This window comes from Lepidochelys kempii, chromosome 1, assembly GCF_965140285.1.
Source record: "Lepidochelys kempii isolate rLepKem1 chromosome 1, rLepKem1.hap1, whole genome shotgun sequence".
NCBI lineage: Eukaryota > Metazoa > Chordata > Testudines > Cheloniidae > Lepidochelys > Lepidochelys kempii.
This window is the reverse complement of record NC_136380.1, coordinates 46,607,815-46,625,239: the sequence shown is the minus strand read 5'-3', so window position 1 is coordinate 46,625,239 and position 17,425 is coordinate 46,607,815. Positions and strand designations below refer to the sequence as shown.

Genomic DNA, 17,425 nt, shown 5'->3' with positions numbered 1-17,425 from the left:
AGATTTAGAAGTTTTAATATTTTCTTCCTGCTCCCATTTTTCCCATTTGTAATTTCTGCATTATTTGGATCAACTTTCTCCCTAGGTTCACTACGGGTATGTCTACATTGTAAATAAAATCTTGCGGCTGGCCCATGCCAGCTGACTTGGGCTGCAGGGCTGTTTCACTGCAGGATAGACTTACAGGTTTGGGCTGGAGCCTGAACTCCAGGGCCCTTCCACTCCCAGAGTCCTAGAGCCCGGCCTTCAGCCCAAGCCCAGAAGTCTATACAGCAATGAAACAGTCCCACAGTCTGAGCCCTGCGAGCCTGAGTCAGCTGGCATGAGCCAGCTGTGGTTGTCTAACTGCAGTGCAGACCTACCCTAAGGGTGTGACCCTGCCAGCCAGCACATGTATAGAGGGGGTGCTGCTTGGGAAGGCACATGTGGGATCTGACCCCCACATCACTGATGTCAGTGGGAGTCACACCCGGGACTGTACACTGAGGGCCAAGGCTGGTCATAGCTGGGGCAATGCTGTTAAGCTCTCCTCCCTGCAATGGGAATAGAGAGCACAGCAACCAGTTTCTTGAAAAAAGGGTACTCCATAGTCACATCTCTAATGTCACAGGCAAGTGAGCCACCTCTTAGCATCCTGCTGCCTGTCCTATGGTATCTCCCCAACCCCTCAAAAGGATTGAGCTCTGCGTTAGCAAGCTCTCCAGCAAGGGTGTCAAGAGTTTCATTTCAATGTGTTTATTGCAGTGGGTTTTGTCCAGGGGGTGAATTTTTCTACATTCTGAGAGTCATTAACATCTCTGGAAAGGAAGTTGGTCGTTACTGATATGTTCTTCAGATACATTTTAAATGCCAAGGGAAAGCAAACTCTGGTGTTCTGAGTGTAGATCTATAAAATGTTTGTTGCTTCATTTCCCCAGGAACAGCAGAGAGATCAAACCTGGAGCTAATAACTCTGACATGTACCTGTGTGGCTGCTACGCTCTTCTGGCTCCTATTAACACTCTTTATACGCAAGCTGAAAAGGGTAAGAATGACTAATTACTAAGCTTCCCCCTGCTCCCCTTTTCTCACTGGCATTTGCTCTGGTTAGAAAATGTTCCTATGTCAAATGAGATTCATGAACATTACATTAATTCACCTGGTCCTCTACACCAGGTGCAAAGTAGGTGCAAAATGCTAATGCGACAGAAGGTGCAAAGCAGGAGTGAATCAGCTGCTACGGTCTAGAGCCTCAAAGATGTTTACACACACAACTCCTATTGATTTCAGCCGGAGTTAGGCTATGTCTACACTACCGAGCTTACAGCGGCGCAGCTGTATGGCTGCAGCCGTGCTGCTGTAAGGTCTTTCATGGAGCTGCTCTATGCTGGCAGGAGAGCTCTCTCCTGCTGGTGTAATTAAACCATCCCTCATGAGCAGTGGTAGCTATGTTGGCAGGAGAGTGTCTCCCGCCAACATAACGCTGTCCACACCGGCACTTCTGCGGGTCAAACGTATGTTGGCCAGGGGTGTGGTTTTTTCACACCCCTGACTGACAAAAGTTTTGCTGACAACAGTGCTGGTGTAGACACCTTTGAGGATCCGGCCTAAGTGCCTGTGAATGTTGACTCTTCGGGGTAAATAGAAGAACAGGGACCGGTAAGGCCTGGTCTTTGCACTGGTGTAACTATGTCACTTTGGGGTGTGATTTGTTTTTACGGAAACACCTGTACCAGTATCACCTCTACTGTGTATAAAAGGTGCCTTGTACTGGCGTAGCTCATTCCCCTTCCCTGGGAGGCGTAGCTACACTGCTATAAAGCACTTTTATACCAATATAACTGTGTCCAAAAGCCTCGTCTCCACGACGGTATAGCTTATGGCACTCAGGGGTGTGAATAATCCATGCCCTTGAGCGACGTAAATTATACTGACCTAAGCACTGGTGTAGCAGGCATGATGTCTGCGGGACATAGCTACCGCCTCTCGCGGAGGCAGGAGTTATTAAGCCAACAGGGTTGTTCTCGCCCATCGGCTTGCAGCGTCTCCACCACAAGCGGTGAAACAGTGCTGCCGCACCGCTGTAAGTGCTGTACTGGGGAGGGAGCCTAGGGGAAGTTATACCCCCTTGACTACACTGGTATAATGAAACCAGTGCAACTGTGTGTGTGTAGAAAAGCACTAAGGCCCCTTTACAGAGATCTGAACGCATCAAAGGGCCTTAGAGTGAATGTAAAATGTAGTTTGTGCCCACTTTAAGGCCCCTTTAAACTGCCACAGTGGTGTTAAGTAACCTTTGTTTAACCAAGGCTGTGTCTATGCTATAGAGGCTATTCCGGCATAGCTATGGCACTTTAGCTATGTTGGCATAATCCCGTAGTATAGATTCTGCCTATACCGATGGAAGAGGGTTTTATGTCGCTGTAGGAACTCCACCTCCCAATGATGGTAACTAGGTTGACAGAAGCATTTTCCCATTGACCTAGCTGTGGCCACATTGGAGGTTAGGTTGGCACAGCTACATCTCTATGGGGTTGTTACCCAGTGGTGCCTAGGGCAGCCCTCAAAGGAAATGCCAAGGTCAGGGCAGGTTGCAAAGGAGAGAGCAGGTACTCCCAAGACTGGTGGGTAACACTAAAGTTAAACTCCCCAACCAGTCACAGACTGTGCTTCTGATTCTCCACACTGGTTATCAAGAAGAAAAAAGAAAGAAAAAAAGAAAGAAAGAAATCACACAGTCCCCTTCTTGCATTCCAGTTCTCTGGCACCCAATCTGCACCTAAGTCCAGTACAGTGAGAAACTGTTTTAAAACTCTGCTCACTATACAAAATGTTCTTCTGACCCCAAAGGGCCAGCCACATTGCCAGGTCAATATTAGCTTGGATCTTATCCAAAATACCACCCTGCCAGCCAATCCTTTAGTGTCTACAATTAAAGGTTTATGATAAAGAAAAAGGAAAGAACAAGAAGAGAGATGTCAAATAGTAAAGCAATAACATACATACAAAAAGACTTCCAAGTCCATATATCAGGTTCTTAGCAGTATTGGTGAGTTTGCTGGCTTGAAAGTCCCTCTGGAACACATCCACAGCTTAGATGGGTCATTCAGTCCTTTGTTCAGAGCTTCAGTTTGTAGCCAAGTTCCTCCAGAGGTAAGAAGCAGGACTGAAGACAAAATGGAGATGATGCAGCTGCTTATATATTCCTTTTGCCATGTGGCTCGTACTCCCTTTGTTCCAAACACAAGCTGTCCAGCACATGGCATGGAAAAACCTTAGAGTTCTGTCCATTGGAATGCCCCTACATGCCTTGCTGAGTTGTAAGGTGTAGTTCCTGGTTCCTTTCAATAGGTTCATTGTATAGTTGATGGCCCTTGGTGGTCCATCAAGCCGGCTCAGTGTTGTTGCCATTCTGTCTGGGGGTATCATTTAGAAATACAGATATGCCCTACATATCTGTAACTCATAGTACAAAGATGATACATATAAACAAAATTATCAGACTTGGCAAATTATAACATTTTCGCAGATACCTCACACGGCATATCTGGCACAACTCATTGCAATTTTACAACACTGGTATTCATAATATCCTAAAGTGTGTCCCAGATTCTATACAACACCACTAGGGTGTGTGGCATTTTCATACCCTTGAACAATGTAGCTATGTCAACCTAAATTTTAAGTGTAGACCACTCAGGCCTACAGTCTTCATGTCTGAGCAAGTTTAGGCAAATCAAGTCAAAGTCTGATTATAAGATGTTGCCTCTTCTTCTCCTGGAGGAATTCTGCACCACTGTGCAATGCAGAATTTTGCAGAAATTAATGTGCATTCAGAATTTCCTTTCCCCCACAGAAATGGGCTGCAGTGCTGCTGGCTGCCACTATGGGCCACTGGACTCGGCAGAGCCCAGCTTGCACATAGAAGACACTGCTGGGGGAGGGGGAGGGAGCTAGAGGGTTCCTGGCAGCTGCAGTTCCCAGCATGCCCTGAGGGAAGGAGAGGGTGGTGCGCAGGAAACTCTGTGCAAGCCTGGGACCGAGCATCAGTCTGTTTCTCCCTCTGGATCCCTGAGCTTTGCGGGAGAGGGCGTGCGGGCGTCTGGGCAAGGGAGGGTTCCACAGCTGGGCTTTGGGGGGAAGAGGTGCAGGTATCTGTGCTGGAGGTCCCTATGGCTGGGCTCTGGGGAGGAGGGGGTGTGGGTATCTGGGCAGGGGGGGCCATGGCTGGGCTCAGGGGGAGAGGGCTTGAGTTTATTGGCTGGGGGAGGCACCACAGCTGGGCTCCGGAGGGGAGAGGTTGTGGGTATCTGTCCCCCGGACTAGGCTCTGGGAGGGAAGGGGGTAGAGAAACAGGAATTGGGTTGTCATAGGGGTTTCTTTAACTCTCCACTCCCAGAGGGATTTTAGTGTGTGTCCGTATTGTTACAGACATATTTGCTGACAGGTATTTTGAAATAAATTACCAAAATAATTGAAACCGGCGTGATTATGTGTGTTATTTTGAGAAATAAAATTTGCAACATTCTGCAGAATTTTAAAATATTGTGCACAGCATTTTTAATTTTTTGGCACAGAATGCCCCAGGAGTACTCTTCAGCCCATGCCTTAAAAAAAAAGGGGATCTTAGGACAGGTCTGCACTACAGACTTATATTGGTATAACTACATCACTGAGGGGTGTGAAACATCCACTCCCCTGAGTGTCATAGTTCTACCGCCCTAACACCTGGTGTAAGCAGCGCTATGTCTGCAGGAGAGATTCTCCCATCAACAGAGCTTCCACCTTTCAGGGTGGTGGAATAACTACCCTGACAGGAGAAGCTCTCCTGTTGGCGTGGTAGCATCTTCACTTAAGCGCTCCGGATGCAGTCTATTAAGTGTAAACCTGCCCTGAGGCAATTTAAGGCCCAGTGCTGCATTTTGTTTTGGACACTGAAAACGGCCATTGATTTTGTGGGAATGCAGGATCAGACCTTTAAAACCATTGTTTCGGTCACTGTATTTCAATGTGTATTCTCCCTCTCTTTCCACTCCTACACTACATATGTGCATGCACACATATACACACACTGAAATAAAGAGAACCTGGCACGTTTAAGTCTAGCGAAAAGAAGAGTGAGGATAGAAGGGAACTATAACGGACTACAAATCGGTAAAGAGATCTTATAAAGGGGATAAGGACCAATTATTCCCACATGTCATTAAGGACAGAATAATTAGTAATGGCACTAAACAGTTGGGAAATGGTTAAGTATTATGAAAAACCTTAACTGTAAGAGCAATTAAACCATGGGAAAAAGAGCTGCAGGAAAGTTTGGGTTTGCTGCCCAGACTTGCCACAAAACAAGGGAGGCCAGCTTCTAGGTAACATAGTAATGGTCTCTTCCAATCCAAAAGTTTCCCTTCAGTATTGCCTATTTAAGGCTGTCTAAGTTTCTGTTATAAATCCCTAGTCTTAGAGATTTATGGCTGGAATATAAAAATTAGCTCTAAGCTAAAACTTCATATTTAGGGCTCAGGCAGAAATGTGGTAGCTACAGCAGCTATCACATCAAGAACGATTTCACGCTGTCAGAGAAATAGAGCATCTTCTTAAAGTCATACACACCTCCCTCTCCCTGACATGTATTTGCTCTGTGTCACACTTTTACTTCCACTTTTACTACAAATATAGGGCTGAATCTCCAGCAGTGCCCAGGATTTGGTGCTCAGTGCAGCCAAGGTGGGAGAAGGCAGCTCTATGCCATTTATCTGCTTCTCTGATCCTGGGACCCGACGTGACAGCCTAAGAGCTGTTTCTAAGTTGTGCCAGCTGGAGAAGTGCAAAATGGATCAGCTGGCGCACATGTGCTCTGGCCTTTCCTCATTCCTGTCCAGGCACACCCTCTCTGTAGAAAGCGGCAGCAGGTCCGAAGCAAATATTGCAGACTTTGTGCCACTTAAGGATTCCCCTCCTTTGGAGGGATCCTCAGTTGTCCTTTTAGGGAAGCTGACTGGGTGCTTTGGGCAGCACAAGGCAGCTGAAACAAGAGTCAGGAAGTTGCCCATAATTTTCAACATGCTTCTCTGCCCGAGGTGGTCCTACTTACAGCGTGTGCATTTTCCCTTTTAAGCAATGTAGTGAGAACGCTTGCAGGAAGGAGGACAATTCCTGGCAATGGAGGAGGTGAGCTGCAAGCTTCAGAGCAGCTTGAGTACGAATTGGAAGTATGTGGATGTGGGTGTAAGATGTCGGGGACAATAGTCCATTGCTGTTTTGGCATGGCTTGATGGAAAGCGCCCTGATGCTCATTTCCATGAAGCTTGCACAACTTCCAGCCCATAGCGATGAAATCAGACTTTATACAGGCCGAGATTTCTCCTTTTCCACACAAATACAAGCACTTCCTAGGACTATGCAGAAATCTAGCTGAGGTGGTTGGTAACTCTGCATGCTCACAGAAGAAAATAAGTTTCAAAATGTAAACTGGTGTACAGCTATAAACCTTTAGAAGGAAGACGATTCCTTACATTTCTCATGGGAAGGCAGCAATTTGTTTGTTTTGGGGAGGATGCTTTTCTGGGCCAAAAACTCATTAAGACCTGAAGTAATCTGTCTGAATCTGGGTTTTCATTAATTCCCTTAGTAGCCCAATAATTCCAACAGAGTTGTCAGAAATGACAATCCAGAATTTCTGAGTAACGTACAGTTCAGTGTATTGCAGACTAAGTCCAAGTCTTGCACAGCTCAAACCACATCTGACTTTTTTTTGTTGAATTCATAAAATAAAAAAAACACTGACAGTTAAACTCCATCTGTTGCATGTACTAGTGGGGGTGGAGAGGAGTGGGGGTGGCAGAGGGGTTGTTGGGGGGTGGTTTTGGGGTTTTTTTTGTACAATCATTCAGCAAAAGTTATTTTCAGCAATGGTGGTTAGTCAGTTTCTGAAAATACTTCTTACTTCTTTAAAGTACAGAGTCTATATCCCATGGCAATTATTTGCGTGAGAATTTATATGGATTTAACTGGAGAAATGGACAGTGTCATGTATAAGAAAAAGGTGGAGAAAGGGCTGGTATAAAAATAAAAATGTCACAACATTAAACAACAGAATTTTTAACCAATTGTATATTGGAGTGTGAAACATACGTCCTTACGGTGGGGGGTGCTTTACATGCATCTGTCAGATATAATCAACTTGCAAACCTTGACCAAAACCAGAAGCTGCTGCCCACTACTGTTTTCCATTTGGTGGTGACTTTGAAATGTTCTTGATTTCCTAGCCTTATTCTTCTGAAATAAAGACCAATTACCTGTCAATCATAATGGATCCTGATGAAGTCCCCTTAGATGAACAATGTGAACGTCTTCCATTTGATGCCAGCAAGTGGGAGTTTGCAAGGGAAAGGCTGAAACTAGGTAATAGGTTTGTTATGGTATTAACACACAGCACATTGCCTTTGTGTTTATTAAACTGGATGTGTTTGTAATTAGAGACTACAGACAGGCAGCTCACCATGTATTGCAGATCTGCAGGGCAACTCTACACTTGATTGTTAGTGAGCTGTTATTGTTCTTCAGGTGAATTATTATCAAGATCTAAAACTGCTATTACCTGGCTTTCTGTATGATTAGACTCCAGCTGGGGAGTACTTCCAGTCATTTTATTTGTAGTGCAGATTGGGCTGTTATGTATTTCTTAGGAACTGAGATACTATACAACATAAAGTAAAAACACAGGCCAAGATTTTCAAACCTGGGAGCCTAAAATTAGGTTCCTGAGTCCATGCTGAAGCATCTAAAATAAGTGGCCAGATGCTGAGCATCCAGTAGTCCCTCCTGAAATTCATGGGAGCTTTATTAGTAGTACTGTTATTTATAAGTATTACAGCAATGCCTAAGAATATGTCTACACTGCAATTAGACACCTGTGCCTGGCCCATGCCAGCTGACTCAGGCTTACAGAGCTCAGGCTAACGGGCTGTTTAGTTGTTGTGTACATGTTCGGGCTCGGGCTGCAGCCCAAACTCTGGGACCCTCCCAGACTCCCACCTCACACTTATTTATCATATTTATTCATCTACTGATGAAAACGCCATACAAGAGTTAGGTATCATTATTTAGGAGCCTAACTATGGACTCAGGAGCCTAATCTGAGGCATCCATCTTTCCCATAGCCTAATTCAGTTCTCACTTATAAAGGGGCAACTGCCTGTGAAAATGAGGGCAGAAATGAGCCCATATTGTCCTGTTTGCATTTTCCTCTAACCCACTCTGTTTTACTTCTTTTCTTCAAATTTATAAAAAAACCTATCAGTGTCTTTCCTATGCACGGGGCACCTATCCCATACATTAAAATGCACAATAGGAGATAACAGAAAGGACTGGCCATGCCTAAACAAATGTGCATAGAATCTTCCATCCCTTAGCCATCCAGTCTTCGAATGCCTGAGTGAAAAAAAAAAAAGGGTTTTGAAGTATTCCTTTAAGCTGAAGGAGTCTGAGCTCTGGCAGACCATGGGAGGTGCAAACTGCAAAGTTGAGAACACCCTGCTGGCAGATCTCATTTATATTAAGGGGCCTCCAACTCCAGCGTCAGCTATGGCAACATGGCCACATGTCCTTTCAGTCACAAATTAGACTTAAGCCAATCCAATGTGCTAAGGTGACAGTGGCTGACACACTGTGGACTGAATCAGGGACCTCCAGATCTAAAAGCATGAGCTGCTACTATTTGAGCTAAAGATACATGGATCTCTAGCTGGGGGCTGTAACAAATTCACACTTTCTATGGCTTTGGCACAGAGGGAGATCTGGGCATATCCAGCCACACATTCACCAGTGCACGAGCACACAATTCAGATCTCACTTAATTTGTCTGCTATACAGTGTGCAGGGCGACCAGTATGTGAATAAGCACAGCCAAAATATTTTAAAGGTAATTTTTAACACATGTACATTATTTTGTGAGTGCCGAAGCATGAAATCTTGTTGGGAGTCTCCTCATCTTTGAAAAGGTCTTATTGCATCGAGAGTTCAATGTGTATAAAGTACATGGAAAGAATCAAGTAGAAATAGAATTAACTAAAGTTCTTTGAAATTCCAAAGAAAACTTGTCTGAAAAGGGATTTGGTTTTGGTTTTTTAGAGAGGTTTGGAGGTGAGCTGTGAAAAGTAAAAAGAGAACGGGGAATTAGTTAAAATTGAAAGTACTGGTGTAAACAAGTAAAAAAATGTTAACAACGAATGAGAACCGGATTCTGAAAAGTTGGGTCAGCAAGGTATGTTAGGTTAGCACATGAATAGGTCCCATTTACATGGCAGTTGGCCCAACCTTTCAATGACCCTTGCAGCTCTGCAGGGGAATAATCACATAAACTTGAATAGTTCCTTCCAATCCCAGATGTGTGTGTCTTCCCTTTCTAGCTATTTGACTGCAGCTTACATAGTTATTGTAACCAGTGAGAGGAGACTCTCTGTTTATATCTCAGTTGCCTTATGTTCCTCATCCCTTAGTCCATATTGTTGAGGTAACATCCATGCAATGCTGTAGGAGGACTTCCTCCTCACGCCCTGAGGCTACAGGTGTTACAGAAACCAATCCATACTAACTCCATTGAATGCAGGGGACATCTTCCCAATTTAGACGAATGGAAATGAAATGAAATGCTAGCCCCTAACTTAGATTGTAAAACGCTGGTGCATTAAGGCAAATAGCTGTGTTTAGTTACAACCCTGTACCTTTAGCATTGATATAATTTTGTATCTTATGACCTTACCAATGATGGTGATAAATCATAATTTAGGACATCCATGAAAGTGCTAAAGTTGTGATACAGGGACCCATTGTAATTCTTGCCACCGATGGACCGGGCAGAGTATAGATTCAGAAATCTATGTAGTAAACAATTTCATTAGTTACACACTCCTACTATGCACTATACAACTATTCTCTCATTCCGCCAGAGATGAGTGAGTTTCCCACCCTGTTTGTAAACACACTGAACTTTCATATTTATCAATAATTTAAAACAGGAATCCTCTAATACAGAGCAACAGAACGTCTGGAATGTGTCACACGAATTGTTCATGTTCACTGAAAGCCTCTTTGAAACTCCTGCCTTCCCAGGTCCTAAGAGGCAACAGCATATAGCAAGAATGACTTGTGGATTAGCCTCTGCCTGCACTCTCCATTGGGGCCCTGCTCCAGCAAAGTGACATGCACATGACAACGTGATCACTCACATACTTAAAGTTAGATGTGTGCTTAAGTATCTTGCTGAATTGGGGCCTGAAATTGCCTGGCCCAAAGCCAATTAAGTCAATTCCCATTTACTTTAATGGGTTTGGATTAGCCTCAGAAAGGGTTAGCAAATTTGAAGAATTTTAACCAAAGTTCAGCTGCATTATTCTCTGCATCAGAGTTCTCAAAATGTGGTCACTTGAATGCTGGTCTGTGGAGAGCAGGTAGCTCACATGGTACCGGGTCCTTCTTTTCATCTGCTAACCTGCACTAAAAGTCAATTAGATACTTTCCTAATATTACTTTTGCATGTAAACATATGTGGCTGTTGTCACAAGGATTATATACTGTCATAAATGGGAGGAGAGTTTGTCCAAGGCACAATCTGTATTTTAAAATGTGTTCCACACAGTGAGAAAGTCTGAGAATCCACGATCTGCTCTAAAATTCAATATAACGCAAAACAGAATTAGCTATCAATTCAGTTTGATTATCATGAAATCAAGGTTATTGTTCAGAGGAAAAACACACTTCTAGCATTCAAACTGATTAAAGGGAGAATAGAAGCCATATGCTGCTTTAAATGGCAACAAATTTGTTTTCTAAGTGGTGGCTAAATAGTTCCCATCTCAAAATGGGAAATGGATTATTACTGATGAAACCAATTACAATTACTGATTAAACACAGTTTTACTGTGGATACAGGAGTTGTAGTGCCTTGGATTAAGCTTCATATTGGAGCACACCACCAACTGCTAGAGCCCTGCAAATCCGTGGTTATCCGCTTTATATCCGTGGACCATTTTTGCGGAGAGCAGATTGGATGCACAGACTCACCAGAATGAGGAATCTGTCACACAGCCTGCAGGCTTCAGCTCAGTTCTCTGAATCACGCAGCAGGGGACAGCCTGCTGGACATTCTGGGAATTGTAGTCCCCAGCTTGCATGGACAGAGGAGGCAAACTACAACTCCCAGAAGGGAGTGAGCCAAGTACCATTTTGAAAGAGGTGTGGTGTTATAATTTAAACTAGTGGGCGGCAAGGGCACGTGCTATGAAGACAGCAGTTATTGCCACTCTCTGTCTGGGCCAGGTCTGCATGCATTACAGCTCCCGCAGTTGCATAGGGGTGTTGGAGCCCTCCTCCGCACCCACTGGGAGGGTGGCACTGCACACGATGGCCCAGGATTGTAGCCTTCCTACTCAGAGTGGGGAAGGAGGTATGGCGGGGGCAGAAGGTCTCTGGGGAGAAATGGGGGCAGCTGGGGATGGGGGGCTTGCTGTGTAGTGACCTGTGGAGCTTTTTAGAGCCCTGCAAAGCCACAAACAACTTTTGCAGATCAGATGTGGATACACATTTAGGCACCTAAGTCCAAAATTTAGATCCTCAAAATCCTCACTCAGCTGCTGCCTAACCCTATAGCTGCCTATGATATTCCCCAGGGTACCGTCTGGACTGATGGACAGCTGTGTCCCCTCAATTCTCCAACCTGGGGTGCCCTTTACACTGCTTTGCTGTGAGAGCAACCATGTCTCGTCTGCCCACACACAGCCTCCAGCATGTAAATCACCCCTAGCTATACTATAGGAGTGCTATTGCCAGCCAACCATGAATTACACTGCAGGGTAACACCAGCAAATTCCCAGTACCAGACTTTCCCCAGAAATGTGCATCTTGTACTGCCCAGCATTCTCCTAGGCAATGCAAACTCATATAAAGTCTGTCATTTCATTAATAGAAACCTTGTTGTCTCAATTCAAGTTCCCCAGACACTTCAATCCAAACACACTGGTTTCGATAAAACAATAAAACAAGTGTATTATTAACTACAGAAAGATTGTAAGTGAATACAAGTAATGAGGCATAAAAGTCAAAATTGGTTACAAAGAAATAAAAGGTAAATTGCAGACTAATACCTAACTTAACAAGCTAAATGAATTCAAAGCAAAGGTTTCTCTCACCACATGCTTTAGAAATCTTACTGGCTGGAATCCTTTCAGCCAAGACTCCTCCCCCAGTTCAGTGTTAATTTCCTTGTCCTTCAGGTGTTGTTGATGCCATGAGTAGAGATGAAGGGAGAGAACATTTGGGGCCTCTGTTCTTCCCTTTTATCCTTTTCCTTTTCTTTGAGAATCATCTCCAGCTGGGGTTCAGGAGACAAAATCTGGGGAGATGGAACTTCCATCTGCTTCTTTGCCAAGATGTACATTTCTTGCTCATACCCTTTTCCCTAGCAAGTGATAGTCCATCTGATTTTGTTGATGCCTGGCTGAGGAATCAGTTTGCCTTTTGTCTTTGAAGAATCGGTTTGTGCCTGCTTTTCTAAACTTTGATTAAAGCTCAGTAACGTTATACAGTAGAATCTTATAACTTTACATACAATGTTGCCACACATATTTTACCAAGACAATAATGATCAGCACATTATGAATTTTCAAATGATACCTCACCAGCCATACTTTGTAAAAAATCCATTATAGTTTTGTAAAAAGGGTGAATATAGGGATGCAGACTGTCACACTGCCTAAATTCCCCAGGTGCCTATCTTTCTAATGATAAAGTGTGATAGGTACCTAAAACCCTGCCAACTCAAGAATCCCATAGCTCAGATCACTCACCTGAGAGCAGGGACACCTGGGTTCAGTTTGCTGTTCCACTTCAAGAGGGGGGAAGAAAAGGGGGTTTGAACATCTCTTACATCCTGGGTTAGTGTTCTAACCACTGGGCTAAAGTTGTAATTTTAAAGGAAGGTACCCCCTTCTCAACTGGCATTTTGTACAGGGCCAAATCTATCAGGCAGCCTCTGAGCATGCCTTCTGGGTCAGGCTGTGGAGCTAAGATAGGGCAATGTCTAGATGAGGATCCCACTGGGGCTTACAGGTGTGAGCTGGATCAGCCAACTTTGAGCATGCTCAGCGGCAAATTCTTAGGCACTTAAGGACTTTATCAGCAGAAATGTATGCCCTCAGGGACTTTAGATGCCTACAAGTTTAGGTGGCAGCTGAGCAGGGGTTTTGAGGGTATGCATTTTGGATTTAAGTGGTAGGAAGACACCTAAACCCCTTTGTAGATCTAGCCCTAAATCCTTATGAGGGATTGGATTTAGAAACTGGATGTAGAAAGCCCAAGTAGCTTTTTATTTTAAACAGCATTCTTGATCCTGAACCTACATGTCCTACCGAACCAGTCCATTAGTAGACTGGTTTTCACAAATTTGTTCATTATTTGCAATACACGAGACCCTCAGAGTTACGAATACCTCAGGAATGGAGGTTGTTCGTAACTCTGAACAAAACATTAAGGTTTTTCTTTCAAAAGTTTACAACTGAACATTGACTTAATACAGCTCTGAAACTTTACTGCAGAAGAAAAATGGTGCTTTCCCTTTATTTTTTTTAGTAGTTTGTGTTTAACACAGTACTGTACTGTACTGTATTTGCTTTTTTTTTTTTGTCTCTGCTGCTGCCTGATTGTGTATGTCCAGTTCCAAATGAGGTGTGTGGTTGACTGATCAATTCATAACTCTGGTATTCGTAACTCTGAGATCCTACTGTATTTTAAAACACTTTGTGCCAATTCCTAGACAAAAATATTTACTCCAAATTTTGATTTTCTAATGTTTGGTTGTTTGGAATTATGTGTTTGTTTGTTTTTGTAAAACTCCAATATGATCCGATTACATCATAGATCTGTACTTTCGCTCCATCTTATCAAGGGTTGTCTTAGAAGTTCCTTATTTAAAATAGTCTTGACAGAGGACAGGGAGAACTGGGCTGGAAGGGTGGGTGGACAATTCCCTCCTTTCTGCTTACTTCCTGAGGTCTGCAGGAGCACAGCTCAACTCTCCTGGGCTCCGAACATCTGCAGAGGGATGTGCACGTGTGTCATTTTACAACTGTGGTGACCAAAGCAATGGCTCTATTTTGCATTGTCCTATCTGTTAAGACTAAAGGTCCAGAAACAGAGAGATCTTACACAAGTAATGCAATGTCTCAGTTTACATATTTGATGAATATACATTCTCCCTGTTTCATATTCTATCCTTTTTATTCTGAATGAAAAACTTGTCTTTATGTTCTACCCTTGTTCCCTCACCATCATACCAGTTGTTCTACTACAGCCACAGGCATGCTAGAAAATCAGTAAAAATAAAGTTTAACGAGCATTAAGGGGTCTTTAAGTCCTAGTGAAACTGAAGCAGAAATCAAGCTGAAGTTAAACACTTGGGTTTGTGATTTTTAAAAATATTATTTGCTGACATCCTGTCACCTATCGGAACCTCCATCAGCCACTGAAAGAGGAGTGAGGACCCCAGACCCCACTGTGAAGTGGAGGGAGAGGGAGAAATCTGTATTGCCAGCACCAAATGCTCAAAAATCATGAGTCAGGTCCCCAAATATCCTGAGACTGACATAACAGTCATGAGGTTTTTTTAATAATAATAATAATAATAATAATAATAAATGTGGGTTCTTTTTATTCGCTTTCTGGTCTCTGAGCCTTTAGGATGTGCTCAAGTGGTGTTTTCAAGCTCTTCTGCACAACCATGAGGGCTAGAAACATACTCTTTTTAAAACAAAACAAAAAAGAAAAGCTGAGATTCCCATACCAATTTGTGATTCCAGCAGCTGGGGCTTTAGAAAGAACACTGGATGTTGTGAGATTTGTCATAAAATTGCAGAAGCTGGCAACACCATCTCAGCCACAGCATGGAAAGTGCCATGGTGTCACCGCTGAAAGCACTGGAGCCCACCGGCCGTGAGCAGGCGTGACCCTGAGACTCCTGGTTCCTCTAAGGGGAGCCTCTGCCTGGCTGCCTCTCTGGGGTTGAGGGGGCTGTTTCAGTCCTGCCTGCCCAGCTCCCTAAATCCAGACCCTACTCTGCCACTGATGCTGGTGCTTCTGCTGTCACCATACTCACCGCTCCCTCTGTGACAGCTCCTCCCCAGTGCACACGCAGGGGCTGTAAGGCACTCGGCCCCTAGCTACTCCATCCATGCACTCTAGGGTCTGACAGGAGTTAACGTGAGAGGCATCACCCACTTATTTCTGGTTTCCATGCTCTCAGCAGGGTGGAGTAACCCTTAGAGACTAAGAGGATAACTGGGTAGTATGTCTCACCCCCACTTTATATTTACGTCTGCCTTGGGAGAGGGGGGGGTGATGGAGGGGCTTCAGATTCCCCACAGGGAGCCCATGAGAGAGCACCTGAAATCAGGACCCTCCTGGGGAAATGGAATGGTCTGTGCATCCACATTGCTGGAAGGCATGTGGTACGTGGGGGAGCGGGTGGCTCTGACACGTGCTGACCCTACAGCATGAGGCCCAACGCTGCCCTGAGGAGCCAGTGTGGTGGGAGGGGTAACTCAGCCATCCTGCAGAATGGGCTACACACCTCATTTGTTTGGAAACCTTGCGGTCACTCCCATGTGACCCAATGTTTGTGGCTCTGCATCTCCTGTCACAAACCCCTGGGAACCTCAGCTCACATACATTTAACAGTCCCATTTGCACGGCTGGTACCTTACATAAGAAAAGTGTGGCCTACATAAAGATTACCAAACAAAGCTGTTGGCGCAGTCTGGATAGAATTGGGCTATGGCACTAGGCTGTTTGGGCAGAATATAACTTACCCTTCTACAGCCTGATCCGCAGCCCAGTGAGATCAATGGGAATTGGCTCAGGCCCGTGCTACGGGGGTAATAGCGCTGTAATGATGAGCACAAAACTTGGTTTTGTCAGCAAACTGCAGAGAGAGGCTCAGAAGTGAACATACATCCACTGACAAGAGTGACAAGCTGGGTGCGGTAAAATCTTTTATTGGACCAACTTCTGTTGGTGAGAGAGACAAGCTTTCGAGCGACACAGAGCTCTTCATCAGGTCTGTGTAAGCTGGAAAGCTTGTCTCAGCAACAGAAGTTGGTCCAATAAAAATTATTACCTCACCCACCTTGTCTCTCTAATCTGGGACCAACATGGTTACAACAATACTGCAAATATTTCTAAGAGTGCCATTTGTTTAGAGTCACCTTTTCTTACCACATTCTGGCTCACCTATGTGGGAGCCCATTAAAAAGTGGACCATAGAGCATTATCTTTTTGTGAAAATATACCAAGGAAGATTTGCAGAGCACGGTTTGTTATTCAATATGTATGAATGGTTTCAATGACCACAAGTTTGTTTGTTTACATGTGTGTATTTCCACAATTTGTTTTCTGTACAGGAAAGTCACTTGGATGTGGGGCGTTTGGAAAAGTGGTAGAGGCAGCTGCTTTTGGAATTAAAAATTCCCCCCCATGCGGAATAGTTGCGGTGAAAATGCTGAAAGGTATTCTGCTGCAGGGCTGTGTTGGAACATATACTGCACTGGTTTCCCCTTTCTCCCTCTCCCCTGCCTTGTTCTGCATGTCATTCAAAAGCAAGAGTTTATTCTGAAACCCCACAAAGGCTGTATAGCTCACGTGTCAGTTTGGATCAGAGTTTTCAAGCTAAATGGCGAGCTCCTAAAATGAAAAACAAGGTTCTTAGTGAAAGTGCTGATGAAAGTTCACGTGCTGTGGGCCAGGGTCTCAGAAGCACTCCGCACCTGGTTGCTGCTGCTTCTGAGAACATTTAAAAATCTGGCCCCCACTAGGAAAAATAGAAAGGGGAGAGTGGTTTGGGGGCTACCGTGTATCCCAAGAACACAGCCCATAGTTTCATAGAGTTTAAGGCCAGTAGAGACCCTCATATCATCTAATCTGACTTCCTGAATAACACAGGCCATTAAATTTCACCCAGTTACCCCTGCGTCAAGCCCAACATTACAGACTCATCGATTTTAAGGTCAGAAGCGACCATCATGATCATCTAGTCTGACCTTCTGCACATCGCAGGCCACAGAACCTACTGAGAGATAGAGAATCTACCACTTCTTTCGATAGTTTGTTCCAACGGTTAATCAGCCTTCCGGTTAGAAATTTGTGTCTCATTTCTCCTTTTAATTCATCTTACAGCCATTGCTTTTTGTTATGCCTTTTTTAGCTCCATTTACTAGCACTTAGTATTTGCTCCCCGTGAAGGTCATTACCCGCTAATCAAGTTGCCTCTCAATCTTCTTTTTGAAAAGCCAGACAGAGCAAGCTCTTTAAGCCTCTCACTGTCAGGCATTTTCTCCAGCCTTTAAATGATGTTTGGGGCCCTTTTCTGCACCCTCTTCAATTTCTCAGTGTCATTTTAAAA

At 44.2% G+C, this 17,425-nt stretch overlaps 1 protein-coding gene across 2 annotated transcripts in view; it reads left to right on the top strand.

The window, feature by feature from the left end:
* FLT1 (fms related receptor tyrosine kinase 1) overlaps positions 1-17,425 on the top strand; it is a 138,791-nt gene that overhangs the window by 102,422 nt on the left and 18,944 nt on the right. For both annotated transcript variants that reach the window (XM_073340752.2, XM_073340742.2), the window contains 3 exons: positions 918-1,024; positions 7,245-7,380; positions 16,428-16,532. In XM_073340752.2, coding sequence (XP_073196853.1) covers positions 918-1,024; positions 7,245-7,380; positions 16,428-16,532 — 348 coding nt within the window. The remainder of the gene's footprint in view (positions 1-917; positions 1,025-7,244; positions 7,381-16,427; positions 16,533-17,425) is intronic.